The sequence below is a fragment of the Meleagris gallopavo genome, chromosome 4 (genome assembly GCF_905368555.1).
Source record: "Meleagris gallopavo chromosome 4, MGAL_WU_HG_1.1, whole genome shotgun sequence".
In the NCBI taxonomy this organism is placed as follows: Eukaryota; Metazoa; Chordata; class Aves; order Galliformes; family Phasianidae; genus Meleagris; species Meleagris gallopavo.
In genome coordinates, this window is record NC_139407.1 from 12,728,727 (window position 1) to 12,756,427 (window position 27,701).

At 36.7% G+C, this 27,701-nt stretch overlaps 1 protein-coding gene across 4 annotated transcripts in view; it reads left to right on the forward strand.

The window, feature by feature from the left end:
• Nucleotides 1-27,260, forward strand: part of DCLK2 (doublecortin like kinase 2) — a 78,121-nt gene extending 50,861 nt beyond the window's left edge. For 2 of the 4 annotated variants that reach the window (XR_014882841.1, XR_014882842.1), the window contains 12 exons: nt 2,497-2,569; nt 3,235-3,343; nt 7,060-7,117; nt 10,683-10,802; nt 12,409-12,555; nt 16,785-16,918; nt 17,966-18,043; nt 19,445-19,541; nt 20,438-20,518; nt 21,637-21,753; nt 22,775-22,857; nt 25,816-25,961. Coding sequence is in view for 2 of the 4 variants with exons in the window: in XM_010709572.4 (XP_010707874.2) it covers nt 2,497-2,569; nt 3,235-3,343; nt 7,060-7,117; nt 10,683-10,802; nt 12,409-12,555; nt 16,785-16,918; nt 17,966-18,043; nt 19,445-19,541; nt 20,438-20,518; nt 21,637-21,753; nt 25,816-26,037 (1,236 nt within the window). In the remaining 2 variants the exon portion in view is untranslated. Of the gene's footprint in view, nt 1-2,496; nt 2,570-3,234; nt 3,344-7,059; nt 7,118-10,682; nt 10,803-12,408; nt 12,556-16,784; nt 16,919-17,965; nt 18,044-19,444; nt 19,542-20,437; nt 20,519-21,636; nt 21,754-22,774; nt 22,858-25,815 lie in introns of all 4 variants that reach the window. The other 2 variants (XM_010709572.4, XM_085222206.1) reach the window with 1 other exon arrangement.
• Nucleotides 27,261-27,701: the final 441 nt, after the last annotated feature.

The window sequence follows — 27,701 nt, forward strand, 5'->3', positions numbered from 1 at the left end:
ATATTGCCTCGGGTCTGAGTTTTCTATGATTTGCATATGAGTGAGAAAGTAGATTTATGTCCTGTGCACAGTGTAAGGGGAGCAGTACTGAAAGACAGCAATAGTGTTGTGTGAACTAGAATACAGGTGGAGGAGTTGTTGCAAAGTTTAATTTGCACGGTGATCATAGATTCCATCTGCATTCAGTAGTGTATCAGTGTGCATCCTTTTCTCAGTGCAAATCCAGCCATGACTAGTGAACCAAGGATATCAATGGTGCAAGATACTCAAAATACCACAAATCACTGGGTAGCTTAAATGATTAGAAAATATCTTATTAATAATTGTTACTCAGCCATGAGTCACTTGTTATTAACTCACACCTCTTTCCCACCTTTACTTTCTAATCAAGTACATCATAGACAGCTGGAGAGTTTATGTCTACTCTGACACAGTAGGGAAAAACTAGACTGGTTTTGCTAATGGGGAACTGAGACCAGTACACCCAGCTCCCAAAATACAGCTAAAGTGGGTTAGACCTCATCTCTAGAGCCATGAGTAAATAATTATTGGCAGATATAAGGTTAAGTTGCTGTTTCATGTTCTGATCAATCATCTCAGCTACAACAGAAACATTAGAATTTTTCCTTTTCCTGTTGTCTTAGCTTTTTATTGTCTTAGATTTTTTCCTGCTCCTATCTGTTTCCTTCTTGTAAATACAGTGGTAAGAAGTTATGTGCCTAGTCATGCTCTGAGCTGATTATAAGGATGAAGGAAGGTGGAAATGTGAGCCTGGTATTCATTTGTATTTTCACTCATTCAAAAGCCCAAATGGATTACTGATATTTTAGTTTGACTGATGTCTAATATTTTGCAGAGATCTCTTCTGTTACTCCTGTTTCATACCTGAAGATGTGACTGATGGGATAGGAGACTGACTCATGATTTTGCATCACTGTCATTTAAACTAAATGTCCTTGTTCCTAATCCTTGTTAAACAAATAGTTCAGAAAGACTGCTACATTAACACAGTCTCAATTTAGGTTATTAGCAATGAGTAGTAGTAGTAGCTGCCTGTTTGCTGTTTGATGCTACTGCTATGCCAAATGCTGGTAAACAACAGAGGCTCTGCAAAATTAACTTGTACAGCTGTACAGTTGTACAGCTACTGTACCTTTAGCTGATCTGGCAGCTCAGCTGCCACTGGAAACTTAAGCATTCATTAGCATTTCATGAGCCTTTAGACAATATCCCTATCTGTCAGTTCAGTTTTTTCGTTGACAATAGTGTTAATGATTTAAAATATTCTGCAGTGTAACCAGACAGTGTCAGCTAAATGGAAAATGCTGCATTTGGATTCCTGGTGTCATGCAAAGCCATTTCAACAGACACTGAGCTTAAGGCAGGGAAGCATTTTAATCCTTGATGTGGTGAGCAGTGAGAACTATTGTAATAGTCACGAAGAAAACAAGGTATTGGAAATTCACAGAACAGCAAGAAATACTACATAGAATGGGATGATGTAATAATTTTATATTTATTTTATACTTAATAATATTTACTAAATTATTACTATTATTATTTACTAACTACATTTAACTGCAGTGGGAGAAGTTATAAAAAACAGCAACACGTAGAACAGATCAGTACCTTTTACAGTTCACTGCATTTGTTCATACACCGCCCCATTTTAAAATAAAAGTTGATGGCTCATTATGACAGGACAACTCCGAGTGGAATTGTGAGGGTTCAGATTGAGTATCATCATCCTTCAAAACCAGTTAGAGGATTGTTTTTACAAAGACATCTAACTTGTACTGTTAGTAGAGATCCTCAGTCTTCACATCCATAGTAACCTAAAGTACAAACTTTTAAACTGCCAAGTAAATCCGACTATCATAGAGGATCTAGGCACCCTATGCCAAAATTATGTTGTTTAAATGTAAACGAGTAGAGTCACGAGAGCATTTCCATATTACTTTCTTAGCATGTTTCAGTGCTAATCTGAAGAGGGCACAGACTGACAGAGCTGGGGAAACCTCTGGTGCTGCCAGCTGTGAAGTAGATGTGTTAGAAGACCACTGGATAGGTGTCTAGAGGTGGCTGTGTCTGGGTTTGAATCTCTAGCTGACATGAAAATATATGTTACCCAGCATGCAGAGTGTATTGCAATTATCTTATTCCATAGAATGAAGAGAGAATGTTTGTGCAGTGGGAGAGAATTTTCTTTGCTGCTAGCAGTTGTGCTAAAATGTGTTCAACTACTTCTATAAAGAGGAATATCAAGCTTGTGTCTTAAGTTTGGTGAAAGACAGTGTTTTATGTTAATAAAGATGAGCTGTGAGAAAGCAAGAGCAAAAATAAAATGAGAGTGGAAAAGTAAACTGACGCTGTAGAGGTGTTTAATTTAGAGGGTTTTTTTTATAAATTCTCTGTTGTTTTCTCTACATTTCTTCCCGACTCCTCCTTGCAATTACTTTATCATGATAAATAACAAGATCTTACTTGCTTTCATAGATCCCTCCTCATGGTGGATCATCGTCCAATGTGAATGGTGTACCTGAATCACTCCATTGCCAGAGTCCTGAAGGTCGGTCACCAACAATTACTAAGTGCCCTTGCAAAAATTTTGCTGTAAATACAAATTGGTTTAGCAATGTTAGATGTTAGCCTGCTGGTTTGTCAGTCACTCCTCCCAGATTTGTATCATCAGCAAACTTGCTGAGAGTGAACTGTATCCCTTCATCCAGGTAATGGATGAAGATTTTGAACAAGGCTAGACATGACAGTGGCATAACCTGGTTTAGGCCAAACAAACAAACAAACAAAAACTTGAAGCAATTGGACTGGATGCTGCCTTTTATCATATAAAGAAAATACGCATTTTTACTTGCCATTGCGGTTTTTACATGTACTGTTGATGAATCTTTCTTTCATATATGCAAAAAAAGTCAAGATACTTTAGAAAAAGTATTTTGAGTTCAGAAAGCATTCTAACTGCATTCCTCACTTTTACAATACATCCACCCTGAAGGTAATATTTGACTTATATGTAAGAAAGGTCAAACAACTCTGTCTTATGCTGTTCATTCTTATGTTTGAGATTAAAAATAAAGGAATAAGCAGAGAGGAAAACAGCTTACACTTCTGTTTTGTATCTGTGACTGTTTTAATTCTGTATCTACCTATGGGCGATATATTACACCCTGCTGACACCTCTCTTCAGTTTGTGTTACTGACCTTGCTTTTCTGCAGGTGTGAATGGAAACAAGTGCTCAGGGTCATCCACCATTCTTGAGAAGTATAAAGTCGGAAAGGTGATTGGTGATGGCAATTTTGCTGTTGTGAAGGAGTGCATAGAACGGTGAGCAAGGAGAATGTTCAGTAGTGATAAATGTTATTTTACTGGATAGAACCCTGTGCATTAGCACAATTGCATAGAAAATGAGATGAAAGCAAAGGGCAGTTACAGAGATACGCTTACACTTTAGGGGAACTAGACAAAGCAAAATACGCAGAGCTTCCTATGTGTTATTCCACTAAAGGCATGTGAGAGCAGCAGAGCAATGTAGCTTTTTAATCCCCAAAGCTGAAAGAGATATCACATTTTAATGGAGGCTCTTCAGGAAACGCTACAGATCTTCAAGAAACCCCTTCACACCACATGAGACTGTTGGAACTGACAGGAGATTTTTTGTGGCACCTAAGCAGTCTTTCAGGAAGCCTCAGCAATTTTGCTGCTACGGGATCCTACCGCTTGCTGCTGAAGTCATTCTTCACAGCTTTTGGTATACTATGAACAAAGTATTCTTAAAAGCATACAGTTAGCAGCAGATAGCCTGTGTGATTGGCTCCTTTCTGCTTGCTTGTTCAGTGGGGTAGCACAGTGTGGAGCCTGAGACCTTAAGTCAGCCTTTAATATTCCAGACTCTGAAATATTCTTGTGCCCAACTTCCCTGAGGGTAAGCAGGATACCTTTACAGACCTATGCTGTATTACTGCTCATTCTCTGCAAGCTTTGTGTCATGCTTTGCTGCTGTTGTAAACAGAACAGATGATTTGACTGTCACTTTCTCAGTTTATGTCTTAGAACCACCTTCTTTATCAATCTGAGAATTATGTCAGCTTCTTAAACATTACGAGGAATCTCCAACTTGACTATAAGCCCTGAGCAAATTCAGCAAACTTCTATAAAATCCATAGCAGTTATCAGAGTATTTGATCCACATCTGCTGGTTTACTTTAAATAAACATCATTTTGAGTAAGAACATCTCATTCCAATCTTAGCAGATCATATATTCACACACTGGCATTCTTGCTGAGTCATGCAAATGACCTAAAAGTGTTGTGCAGTGAGGCTGAACATGCTGAACATATATGTATAAATTACAATCCCCACCTTTATGCAGCCTTTTTTTTCCCCTCAAGAGAAAGGTTCCTTGATACTGTATCTGTGTTATTTCTTTTCTGAAAGTAATATTAGTGGGTAATATGCAATACATCTAGTACTCTCTTTTGATTTTTAGCAGATAACAATGATCATTATTTTCAATACTTGATGACGTACTAGCAACCAAGGTTTATAAATTAAGGAATAAAGACTTAGGTGACAGCTTCTAGAGATGCTATCTGATTACAGTACTGGTAAGGGAAAAATAAAAAATGGCTGAGTGATCTGAGTACACTCAGAATAACTTTCTGTTGCAAGTGCAGGGATTAGATAATGCTTCTATCAGTGCGAACGTCTAGACTCCATGGGCTTGGTGTTTCCACCAAGAAACTGTGTTCCTGACAAGCAGTACCACATTAGAGTGAAATCATTTCCCTAGCACTTTAAACAGTGCAGGTTTGTTACAACAATTATAAGAAGGCAATAAAGCCAGGTATGTTGAAGAAAGAATTTAAAGTCCATTTTGTTTTGCAAGAAGCCGCACGCAAGAGGCTTGAGAGAAACTAAATGAATTATGTTTCACAGCGTCCTCCTGCGTGCTCTAAAGCTGGCCACAAATCCTTTCTTAGTTGTAGAGCAAATAAGGTTCATAAAAGAAAGAAGGTTAAACTCATAAGATTGCATAATTTAATATTTTCAGAAATAACTACTATGCATTTTGGAAACTGCATGATTTCCACTGAAAATGGGAAAAGGGCTACTATGTCACTTTGGTTTCTAAATGTCATCTGTGTTTTTTGGAATGAGGGGACTGGGCTAGAAAAACAACCTTCACATTAAAAAATACAAAAATAGAAAGTCATATTTAAGCTCAATTCCATCTTTGTATTTAGTGAAGTGTTATTAAATGAATTTTACAAAAAAATAAATATAATGCAATGGTTGCTAATAATAAAGAGAGAAGAAATATCAACTATAAATGCTTTTCGTTTAATTTCTATTAATTATTACACTTAATTTCTCATTGTGTCCTGTATGAACACTTTGGGTATGGAGCCAGGAAGCCATTACACCAGCTGTTCTACAAAATAAAATGGTCTCCTTCTCAAAGGGGGCCTATATGTCTATATATATGAAGACATGAGTCAACAGATGGATACTGACAGCTAGACAGAAGAATGCCAGCAACCTGTCAGACAATACTGGTCAATATGATAGGCAGTGATATCAACACAGAAACTGTGTGTCTGCTATCCCTTGTATTTTCTTAGGTACTATACTATAGCATTTGCTATTTGAAGTTGGTTAATGAATTGGCTTTACAAATGTTAGCTTCTCTTTCAACACAGCACAAATGCTGAAGGTTTCCTAAGTGGGTTTTGCTGATCAGTTATTTGCAGACTTTCAGATAATGCACTTAATTTAGAATAACATAACTTGTGATTTTGAATTACACTTTGTGTTCATAGTAGATTTTACGTCTGCTCTATAAGAGGATAGCATTTCACAGATACCATTTAGATAACACTTCTATCTAAAGACTGGATCAGGTTGTAACTATGACAACCTAGCAGATACAGCTGCACTTTGAGAGCAGAGATTCTCTGCTGCATTTTTTCAATAATGGATCATCTGAATGTGAAATGTTAACTCAGTTCCTTTTTTGTAAGGTAGCAATTTTGATTTGCTCTATCTAATGCAAAAAGTATAGTGAGAATTAACTTGTTATCTTAATAATGTATCTAATTGTTTCTTTTGTAATTGCCTGCAGTGATTTTATTACACATGCTAATGGTGTTCTGAGGCATGCATAAGACTTGGTACTAACACAAAAACAGGATAGTAGCAATAGGATTTTATGATACTTTGTTTTGATTTTTAACTCCTCCTTACTATAATTAGTAATGTCATCTTTGATTAAAGGAAAAAAAAAAAGAAAGTAATTTATTTGTATTGCTTTTTTTCCTCTCATTTTTTCCCCTTCTGAATAAAGGTAGAAAATTTTTATTATTGCTTAGAGGGATAAAAAACAAAATAGAGCTCTTCTATTGGGGAGAGTATCTACCAAAAATAGTCATCCTTTTTACTTTGGATATAACCACACTCTTAAAAGCCACGGCACTACAGATGACATCTATAAGTTCCATACACTCATGGGGATTTAAAAAAAAAAAAAAGAAAAAAAGAAGAAAGAATGAACGAAATACAAAATTATCTCCTAATGCAGCAGGATTTTGGGCTACTGTATCATGAAATACAGGGTCTTGGCTCTACTGAATCCTATCAATTTTTTTTTTCCTTGAGGCAATCACATTTTTTCCTCATTCACTTACATAAATGAGGGTGATTTTATCTTTAAAGCCTACCAGTTGAACAAAGCAAAGTGGAGAGCCCAAGACAAATTCTGCTCACTGCAGTAAAGAGGTGAGAGGGAGTTGTGCTAGGTCACAGAAGAAAGAGTTGCAGCTGGAGCCTAGGAATAACACATTAAGTGAGTAGGGCTGTGGTAGTCAGGGAAACAGCAGGCACAAATGTTGCTGAGAAAATGAAAAACAAAATGAAGTCTGTTCTGTGCATTTTTTCTCAGCAGCCTCCATGGGTGAAGGCATTCCGCTATGTATATTCTTATAGATAATGCCACATAATGTTGACTGATTTCTGATTAACATTTTCATATTTTTCTCACTAGATCCACAGGGAAGGAGTTTGCACTGAAGATTATAGACAAGGCTAAATGCTGTGGAAAGGTAGTGTGCGACAATTTACATTTTTAAGAAAAACAGCAGCAGCAGCATGAGCAGCTGCTCATTAGTCATAAATGGTGGGTGTGTTTGGGTTTTCTGACTGTTTTCAGAATATCTGTTTTACAGGGTGATATTCCTTCCAAGAAGCAAATAATAAAAGTTGTGAGTGTTAGTCTGCTAGATTGTAGAGTAAAAAACAGCCATCCTTTTTACTGAACTAACAAACACCAGTGCTTGTCCAAAATGAAATCAGACCAAATATAGCCTAGTTATTTTGATTTGTAAAATAAAAGAGAGGAAATTTCCTGTTTTCCCTTCCCTATTTACCTCTTATCCCCTTTTATGGCTGTACACATTCCTTTTATATACAGAGCAAGGCTTTGGGAAGAAATTTCATCAACCATTTTTTTCTGTGTATGTAGTTAAATGTCCTGTACAACAAAGATCTCTTAACAAGAGAATTCTATATACTTAATTTTTAATACATTAACAAAAAAAAAAAAAAAAAGCCTGCAACAGAATAGCATGTTACATAAGAGAAGCACGTATCCTAGAGTGTCACAGACCTCCTACCAAGTACAGACTTTTAAAAATGAGGAAAAAAAACCAAAACAAAACTATATGTAAAACACAGTCAGGAATGGAGACTAAATGTTAGAACAAATGACAAAAAATGAGAGTTCTATTTTCACTGCTTTGCAAAACCTTAAAAACAAAGGGCTCTTGAGGAACTTATGACTCAAATGGATCATAGTTTATTGTTAGCAAAAGCAACACAGAAGGCGCACTATTAAACAGCAGTCAAATTTTGTTTTAAAGACTCCGAGATAGGAAATAAATGCCATTCTTTCAAGTTTAACTAAAAGGGCAGCCTTTTATTTTTATGCAAATATCCAATTTTGTAAGTAAATGATCACAATGAAATGATTCTGGAGTTATCTTTGCAGCTAAGTTAGGGTTTTAATTACTTTTTATCAATTGCATAGAGTAACTGCTCTGCAGAGTAATATTCAGAGTTGTAATTGATAGGAGTGATCTTGTAGGAAGATGCTGAAAGCCCACGTGATGTTCTCTGTATAGTAAGGAGCTGTATACTGCTCTGCACTGACACCCTACCTGCTGTGACGACTTGCTCTGGAGCAGAGGTCCTCTGCCAGAAATGGTCTATTCGTGCAGATTTTAAGTTAAGTTGTGTAAGGAGGTGAATGTTCCTTCCCCGTTACTATATCTCATATCCCTAGGTTTAATTTATTTAATGGAGAATTTAGAAAGGAATCTTAAAATGTATAACCCCAAGAAAAACAGTGCCAAAATTGCCTTTCTGAGATTAAAATGTAGGAATTTCTTTTGCTGTGGGAAAGTTGAACCAGTGTGTTTTACTGAAAAAGAAATATTTTTTCTTTTTTAATGCTTTCAACTTCAGATGTTTCTATTACATGTCAGCCTCTTAAGCGCCATACAATGGAATAGTCCAGAGACCATTCTGTACAGTAGAGTTCAGACATATTTTCTACTTATCATTTTTGCTGCTTTAAAACAAATGAACAAGAACAGGGAAAAAAAATTACCACATGGTTACATACTTGTATGTTTTGAAGGGATCTGTGTCTATACAGCTGAGTCCAGATGTATGTGTACGTGCAAGCAAAGACCATACTTAATAAAGTAAATACTGAAATTTTGCTACAAGTTAGTCCTTCACCTTCTCCCCTTGCCAACATAAGTCCTGTGTTAAAAACAACCATCTGGACCAAATATGTGTGATTTGTATGCTGCCCACTGCTTGCTGCCAGTTTATCTTGGATTGACTAATGCATTTTCTACAAGCAACCTAAATACCAATTATACAGCAGTTTCTCTTTAAATAATTCCTATGAATGTAGACTATAATCTATATTGCACTAAAAAGGAAAACATTAAAAAAAAAAAGTTGGAAAACTATTTTTTTTTAATGACAAAATATAGAGAAAACAGAGGAGTGGTTGAAACCAAGTGACTATACACTACCCAGTGCTTTGAAGACAAGTACCAAAACAACAGCTCGACAATGTTTTGGAACCTTTTTAAAATGAGCACTAGTTATCGTCACCAGTTCTAGATAAAAATAAAGCCATTAACGATTTAGTCAAATTAAATAAAGAAAGCTTAGGTAAAACCATTGTGTCTCAGTGAGAATTAATGGATATAATAAATTGAATATATGTTATTTGTTCTTTGGGTAGAAAAATAACACTAGTTTTGAATTTACAGGCTTCCATCCATAAGGCTTAATATGCTGTGGCTGTTCACTTTTGTCTGTTGATGAGACTGAGCATTGTGTTTAACAAAACTGCTTCATGCTTATTTGTTTTCTTCCTCCAGAGCACCTTTGCTTGGAGCAGACATATGTTTGTTCAGAATGACAATTGATGCTCTTTCAAATTGAATTTCAAAGGTGTGACTGCTGAACCTTTATATGCCACACCACACTCACAAAATGAGATGCACACATGGCATGTGGTTTCTGAGTTACACAGCCACTTAAAGCTTTGCAAAAACACAATGCATCCATAAGTAAACCTGAAAATAGAAGCTAAAGTAGCATAAGATCTTTAGTCACTACTTATGCACAGTGGATCACATCTACTTCTCGTGCTCTGCTCACCAATGCATGAACTGCATGCTGCTAATCAGTGCATTAAACATGAATAAGTTCAGACTCCGGTGAGATGAGGTCTTAACTGCCAGAGGAAAGGAAACTTATATTTTAGGCAGGCAGTGTTACTTATTTTACAGAGAATTTAAAGGCAACGACTATATTACAATATTTATACAGAAAAATGCCAATCATTATTCCAGTGAAAGAGGCGTGCAATTTTCTTCATTCAATAGCATTAACCAGATGCTAAGATATTCTGGAATGCCAAACATTCTGAAAGTAATTGTTCTGTAAACCCATTACTTTCTCAGAAATATATAGAAGGATAAATTAAATGTGGATAAATTAGAAGGATAAATTAATCTGTGCACTGTAAAGCTGTTTGGAGCCACAATGAGTTGACTGAGCAGACTGTAAATCTAAAGATGCATGTAAAATAAACTAAAATCCATAACCAAAGCAGTTATCATTTTCCTGTGTACACTCCATGTCCTTTTATAAAGTGCAAGTCCTTGAAAAATAAATCCTAGGCAATCTGTCCTTGAATATTGTACACTAAATGAGAATTGAAGGCTGGAGAGGATCAAGAACATGTTAGCTATTGCTGGGAGGTGGCAGCTTACAAAGATCCAAGCCCAGAGGTTCTCAACCTGTTAATATCCACATAAGAAATACATCCTGCACTTCCTGAATTGCTGTCTTATTCTGAGGTCTTTTTTAGAGATAACCCACGGGTTATGTGTTTGAAATATGTTAAATTAAATTTCTGGTCACTGATGAAGTACAACTGGGCTGAAATACAAGTTAAAATCCAGCATCTGACAGTAGGCTTTACTACATAAGTGAAATAAATAGAAAAATGGGTGCTGACCAAAGGAAAACCGAATGGGCCACTTTATTCATGTATTCCTCTGTACCCCTTACTGATAGGAACACCTGATTGAAAATGAAGTGTCTATTCTACGTCGAGTGAAGCATCCAAATATCATTATGCTGATAGAGGAAATGGACACTCCAACAGAACTCTATCTGGTGATGGAGCTGGTCAAGGTAAGACTAAGGAGATTTTTTTAAAAAAATAACAATTCCCTGTGTTGGTCAAGGACATAATGTCTAGGAGACATAATCAGATAAGATTTCAGTGGCAATCTCCATTATTAATCATGCAAATAGTATTATCAATCAGTTCCGTTAGTGGCATTTACATCTCTTCTGTTGTAATTAGACTATTAGACACACAGATTTGAGGTAATCTTGCTAAGTATGTGCGCGACCAAGAGAGAAGTGGATGGTGGTTTTATATCATTTACAACATGCAGAGGCTAGCTGTGATATGCATATAGTAATGGAAAATTTGCATTTATTTCACCAATATGTAATTATTCGCTTTAAAGGGAAAAACTCTAATTCATTAATCTTTGAAGACCATAGATACAAGTAGTCCAGACTGCAGTGATTGTGTTCCACAAAATGAAAACTTTTCACTTCTTTTCCTTGTATGAAACATTCCTTCACTTTATTTCCACTTGGCCAGAAACTTGATGGTGCTATTGTACATGTAGAGAGAAAAAATATCTCGAATTCCATTTTGCTGTCACCTTGTGAATCTAAGATACAAGTTGCATCGAGTTTTATTTCTGCATTCTCACTTATCTGTGTTCTGTACATTCACTACAACACTGCCCATTGGCTTGATCAGCCTGTCAGAGGAGTGCAACTCATCGCTTTTTTTCCTGTCTGAAACATTGTTTGATCCAGTAACTACCCCTAGAATTGTTGCCAGCCTTGGGAAACTCTGAAGAAAGTCTAGTTGTGGAAGACAGAATTTTTGTAACCTACCCACTTATCTCTCATTCTAAAAGTTATTTTTAAGAGAGGTTTTTCTGTTTTTAAGAAAGTATTTTATTAATATTTTAATATTCCACCAGCTTGGCATGCAATTCCTGAATTGCTGCTTCTTTTCCACATGTATTGAAATGCTTGGAATGCCACCCACAGCTCAGATAAATCACTCCTACAGATGTAACCAGGGTAACCATCATAGATACACCCACATAAAATTCATGGCAATGATTGGAAATGCTGCACCAGAAACCCATTTACATGTTGTTATGTATTCCAAGGTAAACAGGGTATCCTAATCAGACTACACAACAGGCCTACTCTGAAATCATCTGTAAGTTCTGCACTTCAAACTCATCCTGTTCAGCTGTAGTAACTTGACATTTTCACAATATCTGCAGCACTTCTACTTTGCAGTTCATTACAATTGCAAAATGTGATATGTTAGGCTTTTTCCTGTTGGATGGAGTTTCTTTAGGCTTTACTCAAAATCAGAAAAAGAATTAAGCTGGTAAAATGAAGAAAATAGAAACTGTATGGAGGTATCTCTGTATATCATGCATATGATCAATCAATCAAATGAAATCAAGTCCAAAAAAGGACTGTGATCTGTAAATGACCCAAGTTCCCATTCTACAATCTTGGTGACAAATTTTATGCTTACGGAGTTCTTATTTGTTGTGTTTGTTTGTTTGTTTTAACATTTTAACAGGCTTCTGAGCATGCCTTTTGTGCAGAAAGATTTTACACGGTAAGTTACAAATTATCTTTATTATTTTTTCCTGGACTGACCTATTATCTTTCCTTACTCCAGGGAGGAGATCTATTTGATGCTATCACATCTTCTACAAAATACACAGAACGAGATGGGAGTGCAATGGTCTACAATCTGGCCAGCGCGCTCAAGTACCTTCATGGTCTCAACATTGTGCACCGAGACATCAAGCCAGAAAATCTCCTGGTACGTTTCATTTATTTTCTAATATTTTCTTTCTAACTTTCTTCTCATTAATGCAAATGCTTGTACATAAAAGTCAAAAAGCTGAGCAGGGAACAGAAGGAATGTTAATTTGGAATATATACGTATAAAATAAATCTTCTACCATGAGATAGCAATCACCAAACCCAAATGAGCTATACTCAAACATGTCCTTAGACCTATCTTTATTAACATTTTGATTGGCTGCCATTTGGACAAGTAGGAATATGGTCTCACAAAACAATGAATTTTAAAGCTGTGTTGATGAATTATTTATTACATTTTGCAAGTGGGGGAGAGATGGGCTGAATGCCACTTCTTCCAGAGGTCACATGGTTATCTAAGGCTTTTTTAAATTTTACTGTCATAGCAGGAATGAACATCTTTCTAATGACTTAGCAGTATTCTAACCATGAATGAACTCAGTACATACATTTATTTTGTCATGGGTGACTGATGACATTTTGTTCTCAGCAGACACATAAAGTAACTGAGCCTGTTGGAAAGAATAACCACAAAGTCTGCTCTGAGAACTGTTTAGAGTACAATGCACAGAATGGGAGCAGTGTGCTGCCTTGCTTACATACAGAGGTGACACATAAGAATTATGTACTGGGTGTTAGATACTAGGTGTGATGCAATGAACAAGCAGGACCATAACCTTTCCTACCTGAGTCGCTGTCATCCAGAATGCCTGGAGCTTTTAATTAGCATTTGATGGGCATTTCTTAAAGCCTTTTGTGATACTCGTCCATCCTGTTTAATAAGGAATCTCGGCTTTTCACAAAATAGATTTTGATTTATTACTAGGATGGGATTATAAGCTGAAAATAATTTCTAATTAATAGTTAATTCTTTACCAACAAATTCCACTGGCAGTCTTCAGCAATTGACAGAAACCCACAAATAAATTAGATTGTTTATCAAAAAGAAGAGGGGAGGAAGCTTCTCCTGGAAAACATAGTCATAGCAACCCAGCACTTAAAAGAAAAAATTTATCACTTAATTATCAGCACTTTTTCAAATACAACCAATCTAAATACATTTTTAGCTATCATTGGTATTTGAATCAATTATAAAAAGGCACAAATGTCCCTTCTGCCTAGAAAGCCTGAAGAGATTACTCAAAAGATGCAAGTCCTATTCACAGTGATTGGCAATACCAGCATGCTAAGACAGCAAACTGGTATGGAGTGCAAATGCAAATAATTCCCATCAGTTGCTACCTGTGCTTGGAAGTAGAACTCTCTGAATTACATTCTCTTTACCAGTCATGCATTCAAAAATATATGCTATTACTGTTACAGTTTGTACGTGTTTATCAAGGAGAAAAGTGTTTCCATTAATGATATGAATTATACAGAGAAAGGAAGAAAGGCCTTGCTACCAATTATTTGAAAAAACTAAACTATTTCAACCATTCTAGAGATGCTAGAGTCCTATGTCCTAGATTCCACTGAAATCATGATAACAACATAAATATTTCACTTTAAGAAAAAAAAAAGCAATATTAATTTATATGGGATGTGTCCTTATAGTTCCCTTTGCTGTTAATCCAGTTTTTGTTTTTTTCTTGTTATCACTGTCATATAATGTTTTTCTTTCTAATATAAGCTACCTTCCTTTCCTTAGCAAAATAACTCAGAACAAGATGAGCTAGATTCTTATGGGGCTTTTGAGTCAGGTGCATTTGGGTCTGCACAGAAATCTAAATACTTCTCAGTCAGGTTTCTTATTACTGAACTTTCCTAGTGTGACTGCAACGTAAGACTAAGCTTCGAAAGACATTTCCAAAGAAATATTTGGTCAGCGAGAGATTTTAAACCAATCTGATGGTAGCTGCCAATCTTTCGGTCCCCATCAATAACAAGTATGTTATTACATTTTTTTAATATATTTAAAACTAATCAGCATTCTAGGCTTGGTTTTCTCCCTGCTTATATTGCTTAAGGCTATATCATGGGCTGACCTACATAGCTGCCAGACAGCTCAGTCGAACACTAGCTCCAGCTGCACTGTGGCAAGAAACTGCCATACCATTTTTCTCCTCTTTCCCTAGAGCAAGCAACCAGAAACTTAACCCCAATCCATAATTTAACAGTCAGCATAGCTGTGGTGTAACAAAGGAACTAATCTGTTGCTGTGTGGTGGAACAAACTGAGCGTAGAAGCATCACTGCTGCTGTGCTGATCTGACAGTATTGCACCTCATTCAGAGCAAGCTGTGTGGCCACATACAGCTATTTTGAGGGCTATTACATGTGTCTTTATCTTCAAGCTGTAGTTTTGTTTTTAATTTATTTCAGGGTATCTTTTTGGAAGGAATAGGTAGTTGGTGGACTTGGCTACTTCTATAGAAATATCACGTTTAACTTCGAGTTCTATTGTTACTTTTATTAATCTTTTCTGGTTGTGGTGAACAAGTACTCATTCATTCACACTCATTTGGTGCACCGTGTGGTGGAAAGTAAGCAGGTGGAGAAAGCAGCACTGTCAGGTAACAAACTGGACTGAACTAAGTTGTTATCAGAACAAGATACAAATGCAGATATTTCACGTTTGTGAAAGTTTGTTCTTCATTCCTCAAGGCAGAAGAAAAAACGTGTAATTTGGCAATTACATGAACCATCCACAGCTGAAAGTTTCATATTATTGTTCAGATAAATTGTTTTTCTCCAGTTGTTATTTGGGGAAGAGCAGATGAATGTTTATGGATATGAGTGTGATTATTCATTACAGTGTTGGCACTCCACTTCTAATTCTGTTGGTTTCATTTCAGACTTGGTTCAGATAGCCTGTTGCTCTCATTTGGGCATAGTCTGTCAACAAATGGGAGTAAATATATATGGGGTTCGAGAAGCAATCAATTGATTCAACCATTGCCAGCTGTGAAATCTTAGGATCAGAAAAGATCAGCCTGGTGACAGCCTGATTCCAAATATATCATTGTTTCTTTTCTTTTTTCAAACTGCTACAGCTGTAGAGAGATACAAATGAGGTTATCTGTACTCTTGCTTCCATGGCAAAATCTGTTATCTGACACATGTTTTTCTCAGATGCTTCACTGTACATAAAAGTAGCCAAACAGATGCATTTTTCTCAATTTTAATGTGTGTGGTGTTCATTTTTTCCAGTCATGCAAAAAAAAGCTGGAAAAAAACTATAGTAATTGATATTGTCCAAAACAAATGCTCCCAGCTTTAGTATCTTACCAAGTGTTTTCTGATCTAACCTTACAGATATTCTAACTTCACAGATATTTTTATACTGAATTCTATGATGAAAAGCAAATATATAAGGATTAATTGGTGAAAGTGACATCACTTAATGGAACACAAAATAAACAATAATGGGGAGGGAAAGGTGACATAACACTACTTGACTGAGATTGTTGTAGAGCTAGTAACAAGAAATACTTCAGCACTTTATCATAATTTTGTCTCTCTGGAAGGTACACAGAATTGGAAGACATATTAGAAACAGCAGAAATCTCCATACATAGAATTCATTAGAAAGTGCCAGTATCACTGGATAACTTCAGCAGTGGTATTTCAGCCAATGCCTTCTCTTATTTGTGAACATAGCACGCCTATTCCTGTTCCAGTCTCTGCACCCTTATAGAAACTAGGATTCCACCCATTTAAGACAGAGGAGATGCAGTGTTTTCACAGTAGTGCAAAGGCATGGCTTAAATGGAGCCTATTTTCATCCAGAACAGTAATACAATTTCCTTGTGCATATTTTTTTCTAAGACATTTTTATATCAGATGCTAAGAAGTTACTCTGCGAGCATCTAGACAGCAACCTAACATTTCAAATTTAAAATTTACACATAGCTGGCCATGTAAGTAAATTGCTAAATATCAGTGAAAGAAATGCTGAGTTTTTGGCTTTTTAGGAAGTTTAAAGACAAGAACGTTGAGAAACTGAGTAAATTATAGCAAGAAACCATCTTCATGAATTTTCATTTTTAAATTAAGATTACTCACGTCTGGAATTTCAAGTGGAGCTTGGTTTTATGAAAATACGTAGCATAGAACACATTCAAGAATTATGGACCTAACCCAATTTTAATACATGGCTGTGGAAGTTACCTCTTTTTTTTTTTTTTTCCCCACATTCTACATGTGGTGGTGATTATTAAAAAAAATAATAATAAATTAAAATATTCCAATATCCTCCTCACCATTGTTTCTATTTTGTTGATTCTAGGTATGCGAATATGCAGATGGAACCAAATCTTTGAAGCTAGGAGACTTTGGACTGGCAACTGTGGTTGAAGGACCTTTGTATACCGTCTGTGGTACGCCCACATATGTGGCTCCAGAAATCATTGCAGAGACAGGGTGAGGATAAGTAACTAAGACATAGGTCTTGTAACCTCTCATTTTTGGCAGGTAGCTCCTAACTGCTGCAAGAAGTAGAATGCTCTATCAGGATGGCCCTCAATCTCTTTTAATCAAAATAATTATGAGAAAAGAGGCATCATTCAGTTCCTCAGAGAGACTGGTTTCCCCATTTGTTCCCAGGGTGCACCCCCTTACCATCTCCCAAGGACCTCTACTGGGTGCTTATCTAAACCTGTGCTCTGAGTAGGTCTAGTTAGATCATGTTCAGGTGACCTCATTTGGGTGATGCATAATATTTGTTGACTTGGTTTAATTAAATAACTCAACTTTTCTGTATTTATTGAGTGGTTGCCCAAATATTAGACAAGAGATCTCCCTTCCGTATTAGCTGCCTCTTGCCTTAACTTTGAATTTGGTCCTCTGAATGGAAAAAGGTTTGTTGGATTGATTCAAGCATCCTTCATTGTATTTGTGATATTAGGAAATATTTCAGAGCTGCCGTGATCTCAAACATCAAAGGGCACTTCACTGGCACGTTTTATATTTGGACAAATTGAAGGTACTAGGTAGGAAAAGAAATAGGAAAAAAAGACCTCTTTCTGACCTCTAGCATTTTAATTTCTGTGCTTTTAAAAAAAAAAAGGTGCAGTTCTTTATCCTTTTGTTACTTATTCACTTAGGAGACTGGAGAATTGGTATCTTTCTTGTTGCTTAGCAACACATGATAACGTTCTGAGTCCCTACTGCAGGACTAAGAAAGCACATCCTTGTCTTCTATCATCAGGGATTCTGGATTGGGAAACCTTGATGCTGAGTTGAATGCAGGTGTATTTGGAAAACCCTGGAGAGCCTCGAGGCTTATAGAGATGGGGGGAGGCGGGAAGTTCTATGAAATGGTGCCACCAGGGCTTCCAAGATTCTGAAGGATCCAAGTAAAACCCACATATCCAAATAACATACAGCCAGTCCACGTAATTTAGTAAGTCACTCCAATAAACAATTATTTTTCAATCCAGCACAAGTAATGCAATCTTGTTTCCTCAGATACGGCTTAAAGGTGGATATTTGGGCCGCAGGTGTGATCACATACATACTGTTATGTGGATTTCCACCTTTTCGCAGGTGAGCATCTCTATTAGTCAAAAGGAAAAACAGTAAAGACTCAACTCATTTCTGTATGTAAGCCCCATCTATCTCCCTGGAAGGGGCATTGTGGAAAAAATATACATTAGACTGATGCTTTCTAAAGTTGGTTTCAGTTGTCCATCTCATATCAGGCTTTGGGATCAGTTTTACATACTCAGTTTTCTAAGGGAGCAACTGGCTTGTGCCACTGTATCCAGGGATGGGGCGTTGTGAGAGCACTTTATTTTCCTTTTGTCTGCTACGTGGGCCCCAATTCAACGAATGTGTATGCTTTGCCCTCTAGTGTTTCTGTTTGGACACAGCAACTTACTGCTTTAGTGTCAAGGGGAAAGTTAATGGCACACAGAGGTGAGGGGAAGAATTTGCTTATGATGAAATTTTAATCTTGCTAATCACTTTTGGTAAGCGTCATATGATTTGTAGGGTTTGTGAATGTGATTCTCAATGTCACAGGATGAATGAAGCCTAAAAACAAAATGGATGTGTTTTGTTCATTATTTTGTTTCGGCAGAGAATGAGAAGGAATTGACATGTTTTAATAAGGATAATATAATTATATATTATTATATTATATAATTATTAATATATATAAATTACATAACTATATAATAATAATATTCTTCCCTTAACACTGTTTATACAAATAGTTTGCTTAAGAAGGAAAAGAAATTATAACTGCTTTGAATAGAGTTTGGGGCATGGAGGCAAAGCATTCATACCATGCCATCAGAATTAGGTCTTAACAAATTATTAGCAATTATTTGTTGAAAAAACAACACAAAAGGTTCGATTTTTCTTAACAGTGAGAGGCTGAGTGGATGTTCACAGTGGGTAAGGCCCACAGAAGTTTTCGTTTGTTTGTTAAAATAAAAAGCAGCACTGACCCTGACTTCTGAATATTTATGATCCTATGTTTTTGATACAAACATAATTATCCAGTTAGTAGCCTGCCAGCACCCAGTCTACTGTGTGTTTTCCATATCCTCTCTGTGGAACACTTTCAAAATCCAGTTGCAGTAGCTTAGAAGAGGCTCATTTCACTAGCATTCCTCCCCTATTACACGCCTTTTTGTGGCAGATCCTTTTGGCTGGCCAAGTGACTTATGTTTAAATCACCATTCCTGTCATTGTATTTTGTGTTAACTCTGTAGTCTCTATTCCAGTGGAAGTCCTTTCAACTCAATATTATTTTTCAGTTTGCTTAACTCCTGACAGCGTAACTGTGCCAAAGAACTCAGAGGTGCCATCAGTATATAAGCCTGCAAAGTAGGCACTTGTAATAATTGATATAACAAATTCTGTTCCATTTCAAAAATCAAATTTAGAAGTCGTGTGATGGATTTCATTCTCATCTCTTTCATTATTGCTGTTCCACAGTGAAAACAACCTTCAGGAAGACCTTTTCGATCAGATACTTGTTGGGAAGCTGGAATTTCCCTCACCCTACTGGGATAATATCACTGATTCAGCAAAGGTACTGGTACATCTTCTAACTCTAAAGAGCTTTTCTGACAAATTACTGAGAAGGCTGTGCCCTGTTGGAAATGTGGGATAGAACATTCACAACAGAATGTTAACCACTCTTCCAGCTGCTGTGACTTTTTAGTTGGCTTAATGGTGCTTGATGAAAGCTCAGGTTTGCAGACCAACCATCATGGTATTGTCCAAGTGAGTAAGTACAGCAGAATGCTTCTTGCATTCACTGAACATCACATGTAATTCACTTTATTTGATGATGAACCATTTATAGGAAATTCAGTATCACCACTGTAATGTAAATGAATTTTCTCCTCTTGTCATTCCTTTAAAAGAACAATTACTGCTACATGGACTGAAGTCATATCATTAACAAAAGGTCCATGAAGCTATTTGATAAAGCTGAATACATTTGCACCAGTGCCTGCCTCTAAGCCATGATAAAAGCCACAACTGCAGATCATCTGGGACCTGACCATGCAATTAGAATTAAACAGTTTTCCCTATCAATATGCTTTTTCCTATGCAAGGTGATTCTGAGCTGGTGAAGTGATTTAAATGTCCTTTTACTCTGGAGGAATACATAAGAGTATATAGTTTTCAAACAGTTTCACGAGTTTCATACTTCTGATTTGTGCTTTTTACGTACTGTGAATGTGTACTGCCCATACAGGATCACACGTCTCCCAGTTCTGTTTTGTTCTGACCACTTGTATGAGTACAGAGAACAAACTGGACCACTAAAGCTGATGTTTGGAAGAGCTGTTTTTGTCTGTTTTTTGAAAACTTAGTGAATGTGCATGCAATAAGAAAGTTGTGCCAAAAAGAACTTTGAGCAAAAATTTCCACTGTAGTTTTCTTTCCCGTTCTCATCACTTTTTTTTCTTTACGAAGGAGTTAATTAGCCTGATGCTACATGTGAATACCGAAGCCCGATATACAGCAGCACAGATCTTAAGCCATCCCTGGGTGTCAGTGAGTGAATTACATTTTACTTGTCTCTAACTTGACATTACATCTATAAATCTAACTATTACAGCGTAGTCCTCAGAAGTAGCAACACAATTCTGCTATACTCATTTCTGTTTATTCAAACACTATTCCCACTTGCACATGTAAGAGACTAGCAAGAGCCTGAAGTAAGCTTCAGCTGTTGCTAACTCTGTTGACAACCATGTTCTAAAATAACAGAGTGAAGGGTATCACTTGTTGATTGAGATTAGAAGGTGCTGCACGTTTTTGTTCTGCTTCTTAAACATAACCTGACAAGCAGATGTGACTTGGGCATCTTCTAGATTGAGTGTGAAATATCAGAAAAGATCATCTTTTAAAAGTGTACTTGGAAGGAAGGACTATTCTGCACATTGGCATCTCATTTGCTGCAATGCTACTTAAAAGAAATTACAACTGCCTGTTTTTTCACAAGAGAATTAGCAAATAAAATACATCAGCACTAAGCTGATGACATAGAGCTGCTGGACAGCTGTGTGGGGGAACACCAAAGTATGTTGCTTTATTGATTTCAAAGCAGTTTTCTACTAATAAATACTAGGCTTACATGTATATAGCCAATGCTGATTTCCACATGCATTTTAAAAGAGAAAATACGGATTTCTCTCAAACAAGAGAAGACAACTATAATGATTTTACCTTTGAGAGGAGCTGTTATGCATAGACACCTATGGCACTGCATTTTGTTTCTTCAATCTGGGGGATGTGATGGGCCATTTAAAATGCTGATGCAAATAAAGCCAAATGACAAATACACTTTTAACCAAGCATAACTGTACTGTTGAAAGGTAAAAGTTGTTGCTCATGGTTGTGGGACAGACTCATGGACTGAAGTTATACAGTTCATGTGGCATTTTAAGAAATAGAAGGTCAGACACAGAAGAGCACTTGCTAGGTTCCTTTGCTACATAGTTTGTCTCAAATGGTTTGAACCATCACTCATGTAATAGAGGGCATTCATTTTTGGCCTGCTTACCTGAATGGTTATTTTGCAGGTAGTACCTCTAGCTCATTTCTCTTTTGCTCAGTAACATTACTTTATTTTTTTCCTTACCTTCAGTATTGTGTTTGTTCTAATACAGGATGACACTTCCCAGGAGAATAATATGCAAGCTGAAGTAACAGGTAAACTGAAGCAGCACTTTAACAACACCCTACCCAAGCAAAATAATACATCTGCTGGGGTTTCTGTCATCATGGTAAGAGAAATAAAGTTTTTATACATTCATATTGTACTTAGCATATTTTTCTAACAATACTCTGTGAGCATGTGTGGTGTAAGAACAGCAAAAGCAAAGCTAGAATAGTCCCTAATTCTAGTTGTGTATTATATGGACTGTCCTACTGTCGCTTGAGAGCAGCCAAGTCTATCACAGTGTGCTAGCTAAGCTACAAAAGCAAGCTTTCACATACATGTAAACACTAAGTAGCAATATGTTGAAATGGAATTTATTAACTCAAAATCCTTCATTAAAAAAGCTGTAATTTTAATCATACTGATCAGCTAGCTGCTGAAGTAGGCTCCTCCATTCTGCCCAAGCAATGCTCCATCTTGAGCATACTGTTGTTCAATACTGTGTTTGTGGGGAAAACAAGATTCCCATTCAGAAATTCTTTTTATAGTATTGAATGTTTACCACGTTAATTTTGTCCCACTACAACTCTAGCTATGTATTTTATGTATGTTCCTTATGGGGAACATTAATCAAAGCATACAAAGGAAACTGGATGACATATAGATTAACTTAGATAAGACGTAAGCTTCTGCCCAGTAGAAATATGCAGGAGAAACACAGTTGAGTTCCCTGTTATCAGTGCTCAGAACTGTGCTTCTAGTTAATGGGTCACTTTTTCAGAGAAAAATGCAACAGTTCAAGAGCTTGAGCTGCCATTACCGTCTAATGTAAGGATGTGCTCTGCATACAAATAGTACCTTTCATTACTAGAAAAAAAAACTAGAACTATCGCTGATAGTGAAGTACCAGTGATTTTTTTTCCTTGATAGCATTAACTACTCTGAATATCCAACTCAAGTTACCAAAGAGTTGTTCTTATCATCTGAAAGTAGGTAAACTTAAATAACATGTGTGCATATGTATATGCTTTTGCAAATACATTTACATGAATTAAATAGGCAGTAGGAAGAGTAGAAACATAAAAATGAGAGAAGTCAGAAAATGGATTTCAGGTTCATGCTGTTGTCTGCATTTCATTTGACAGTTTGACTTGACAGTTTGAGAGGGACTTCAGAGCTTCATTCCTTATTCTCTTGAGACTATGGATAAGCCTGAAGCTGAAAACTGGTATAAAATGCAATATATGTAATAAAAGCAATTTTAATTCTAACTCTCAGCCCCTCTCCAACTTGCATGTGACTTAAGCCTATCTCAGATCTCTGACACAGTGTAGCTTCTGGCTTCTTACTGGTGTGGTTTTTTCCCCTCAATTCTGTTACTACTGCCAACCCTTCAGCCAAGAACATTATTAAATCTTTCCATTTTCCTTTTTCCTGCCCTATTTCCTCCTAACGGTTATGTAAGGATGGAAACAATTAAATATTAAGTTCTGAATGCAGCTTCGAGTTAATGCTGAAGGGAAAATAAGTGTTCAAAACAGTGTAATTCGATGAGAATTAAGCCCTAAAGTTTGTTACTCTTTCTCTGGTTTATTTAGAGCATTAAAATTTAGTTATCTTCCTGGGCTTCACTTACATCAACACTTAAAAACATTTGGACAAGCACAGTATTGTAACCACTGTGTACTGCAATGCATTGCTATTGCTAGATCAGTCCACTTGCATATTTAATGGAATCCCTTTTAGCATTACTTCATTCAAATACTGCCATCTGGACAATGCAGATAATACCATCATGTGGCAGATAAGTAAAACTGCACATACCTACTTCAGTGTTCTTGAATAGGAGACTTTTTCTGCCCCTTAAAAGCATACTGCTGTTAACTCATTATTGATTTTTTTTTTGTCAGTTTAAAACTGTTCTGTTAATCAAAATTTGTTGTGATTGTGTTAGTTCTGCTTAAAGTAAGTCTAGTTTCTGTCCCTTGCTTCCTTCCTTTTTCCTCCTTTCCCCACGCCTGCATTGCTTTCCTCTGAATAGGTCCAAGGCAATGGTACGTACTAACTGCAGTGCTTTGTTCTGCTGCACAAAAAAATACATGTGCTCCGTCTGTCACAAGGAGAAAGGAGAAATAATGCAGCCAGTCTGAAGTGGAAGAGATTTAAAGCCACACAAAAATACCCAAGTAAAAAATCTTAAACACTTGCAAATAAGTTTTCTGTATTAAGGGAGGCATATTTGAAATTTTCTAAGCTAGCTCTGATAACAACTAGTTATTTCTCACTTGCTCAGACACTCAGTCCATTTCCCTGAGAGCAATTTTGTGCATGTGTACATCTTACAATATCTGAAAGCAATTAGGAAAAGTATATATCTGCTACCGTTCATCCATCAAGTTATAACAGATAACGTTATTACGTGTCCCAAGAGCAAACTGACAGCTGTCAAACTTTCCTTGTGAATGTGACACAGACAACGCCCAAGACTAACAAAATGTTGAACTGCATGATGAGTGAAAAGACAGGAATTCTATGAAGAAGGTACAAAATTAAGAACACAGAAAGGAGAAAAAAAAAACCACCTAAAATGCAACCTAGTGAAATAGCAATTGTTTCCATTTCAAATAAAAATTGTGAGACTAATTCCAGAACAACCTGCCTTCCATATACCTGCAAACTATTGAAGACCTCTACTTGAAAAGCTGGAGCTACCAGTCAAGCTTTCTTTACCAAAGTCAGATAAAAGAGAAATCTGGATTTTGGTACCCCGCAGTGAAGTGATTTTTCACTCTTTAACATGAACAGTTAATTAGGAGAATAGAGGCTCACTACTTCTGTTCTGCCTTGTCCCTGATATCTTTGATGCAATAAACTACAGCAGAAAAACACTTGCCATATTTAACTTCTATCAGAAAATTATTTCAGTATCCAGACCAAAAAACTTAGACAATTTCCACTAACACGTGGAAACCATCACATTACAGAAGTCCTTCTGAACAATTAAATGAAACAACATAGAAGACAGAGCACCTAATCTTATTTTAACAGTAGAACATCCTGGCTGAAAACAAAGTTCTACATAAGTATTTTATAATGCTTATACATACACAGGAAGACATTTCCATGCAGGTGAAGCACATGTTTGTGTTTGTCTTTTCACTTAAAATATCACACATTTGCAGATTACTGTAGAAAGCCCAATCAACCTGCACTTGACTAGAGGAAGTGCATCTTGTACCATTCCACATAACCGAATGAACTACAAAGAACTTAATCTCTATTAAGTCAATATTCTCATTGATACTTGTGGTTAAGTCAAAAGTACAGCGATTTGTAACGATCAATATCAGCCTTCAAACTGTGAAACAAGACCAATTATGCTGTCCCTCCAAGTCCTGGAGAACAATTCTGAAATTTCTGACACAGGAACTACCAGCCTTCCCTCTTGCTCACCTTCAGACATTCTACTAGAAATGAAACATTAACCCACAGTGTAATATAATATAAACTCGCAATAGCTTTCAGAGGATATGAAAGTTGTATAGTTTGGAAGAGACACCACATTTTCCAAGACAATCTACATGATGCATTACAGAGTTCCCAATTTCCAGGCTAATCTGCTACTCTTTCTCCCAATTGCATTTTTTAGCAACACTTTTCAGAAATGATGCATTTTTTAACTGCATTCTGTTAACTTTTTAAAAACAAGCAGTAAAGGATTCTACTCTGAGATAGAAAAACTCCCCAGGCTTCCAGCTGTTACCTTCACACACCAATAGTTCTGGTCTTTACAGAAGCGCATATTATGTTCAAATTAAAAGGTATCTAGTTAACTCTGTGTCTGGACAAATGCAGGTACATACATTTTGCCAATATAAAAAGAATTCAGACGATATCACAATCGCTTGTTGTTGTTTTTCCCTCCACATCAGACTTGCAAAAAAACTGTCAATTTGGACCACTGTGGAAAATAAGTATCCTGAAGATACTTTTCCAATGCCAGCATTTAAAAAAAACAACATTTTTTAAAGTTTTCTAATGTTATTTCTCCTTTTTTTTCTGGCTCTAATGCATGCACTTAATGTCTTGTAGATTTTTTTTTTTTTTAACTCCAAGCTCAGCACAGGGCTTTGATTTAACTGCTGTTTTTTGTATTTTTTGCCTTGGGTTTTTTGTCTGTTTTTAGAACACAGCTCTAGATAAAGAGAGTCAGATTTTCTGCAGCAAGCGCTGTCAGGACTCCGGTAGAGCTGAAATGGAGAAAACTTCCGCAATTACTGCTGCAGCTGCTGATCCACGTGCAGCCGGGTCCGAGACCCTCCTCCCTGCTGCTTCTGAGCCAGTCAGATCCCCCACGCCCCCCACCTCAGCGTCTCCTGAGTTTGCTGGGGAGCAGCCTGGTGTGTAGGACTGACTAAACCAAATCCACCCGAACGTCCCTGTGACCTTGCCACGGTTTCTCCTCATTTCACATGACAGTTTGTTTTCAGTTTTCTCGCACCCTCCTGTGGCGAGCCCAGAGCAGGCTCTGCCACAAGAGACTGAACTTCTAAAGCGGGTGAGTAAATGTGGTTTTTTGAGTGCTCTTTGCCATCAGCAGTAGGGAGAAAAGATTCTGGTAATGTTAGATGATTTCTAAGTTATCTGTGTTAGTTTAATTTCCTGCATTCACACAGTCTTGGGCTCTAAGTAGACTAACTTAATGTGTAGCTAACCGCAAAGGCACCTGAGATGATGAAGGATTGCCCAGCCTCACTTATACAAGCAGGCCCCATTGTGTTCTGATGAGGGTTCTCAGAAAAGCAAGAGAGGAAGACAAGGAAAGAAAAGTTCCATTCACCTTCTATTGTGATGCCTCTATTTTTAGGCAAGTGTCTACCAAACTTGAAGAGGCATATTTTCAAAAAATAAAAAGAAAAAAGAAAAGAAAAAAAAAAAGAAAGAAAAAAGTAGCGAACTAACTGTAAAGTATCGAGAGGCAAACATTGGAGATACAGGAAAGGATGGTCATTTTTTTGCATAAAGTTTGTTATCAGACTTGCAGACTGCAGAGTAGTGTTTAGCTAATTTGAATTTAAATAAAGGGACTTGGGATGTAAACTCAAGCACTGGTCATTTTTTTGTAATGAAGACCAGAGTCAAGGAAGCCTTTTTGTTCTTGCCATTTTCTATCCTAATCACAGATATCACACCCTTCTCCAGTCAGTCTACCTGTTAGATACAATAAAATGACTTTGGGCCTGCAAACAGAATGCCTGCTGCATGTTACCTAGCTATGATGGCCAGAGCAGTTTTTAGTTCTAGAGAGAGCTGACAGGAGCTACTCCAAGCAGCCGCCATCAGTAGCTAGCAGCAGTCTGTCAGCACTATTCCCCCCACTCACCTGGTGCAGGCACTGGAAACATGGATTGGGGAGCAGACATCCTTAATCTGCAGCACGGATAGAGGAGGTTTTATCTTTACCATACTGCTTCGTTCAATACTGTATGTATTCAGCTTATTCTTTTCCTTTGCTTGTTCTTTTGAATTGGTCATAGGTCATTTTCTTTCTTAGCTATACTTTCTACTAGAATTGTAAACAAAGACCTGCAATAAACTTTCTTCATTAAAAAAAAAAAAATCAACAAAAAACAGCTCTCAATTATTTATTTCCTTTAGAATTCAGTTATCTTGTCTCTGAAGAGTCTGAACATTTGGGTGCAGAGCAAGAAGATTTCATAAAATAAATCTGAGTATTTCTCATACGCTTTTAAAGTCCCTTGATTTCAATGGAGGACCAAGGTAGTACACAACTGAGTGTAACTGAAAATACTTAGCCTCATTCAAAGAGGCATTTAAGTGCACAAAATGCCAGTTGCTAACCTACGCTCATGGAACAGCTGAGAGATTTACAGATACAGTGACAAAAAAAAGCAGTTGTGAAGAAATGAAAAGGTATTACAGGTATGAAAAGAGATTACAGGTCCTAATAAAAAAAAAAACGTTGGGCTTGATTGAGACAAAAAAAAAATTGAATTGCAGCTATAGTTATTGTGAATTAACTCTTTTTACAGGCTTACTGGAATGAGGTCA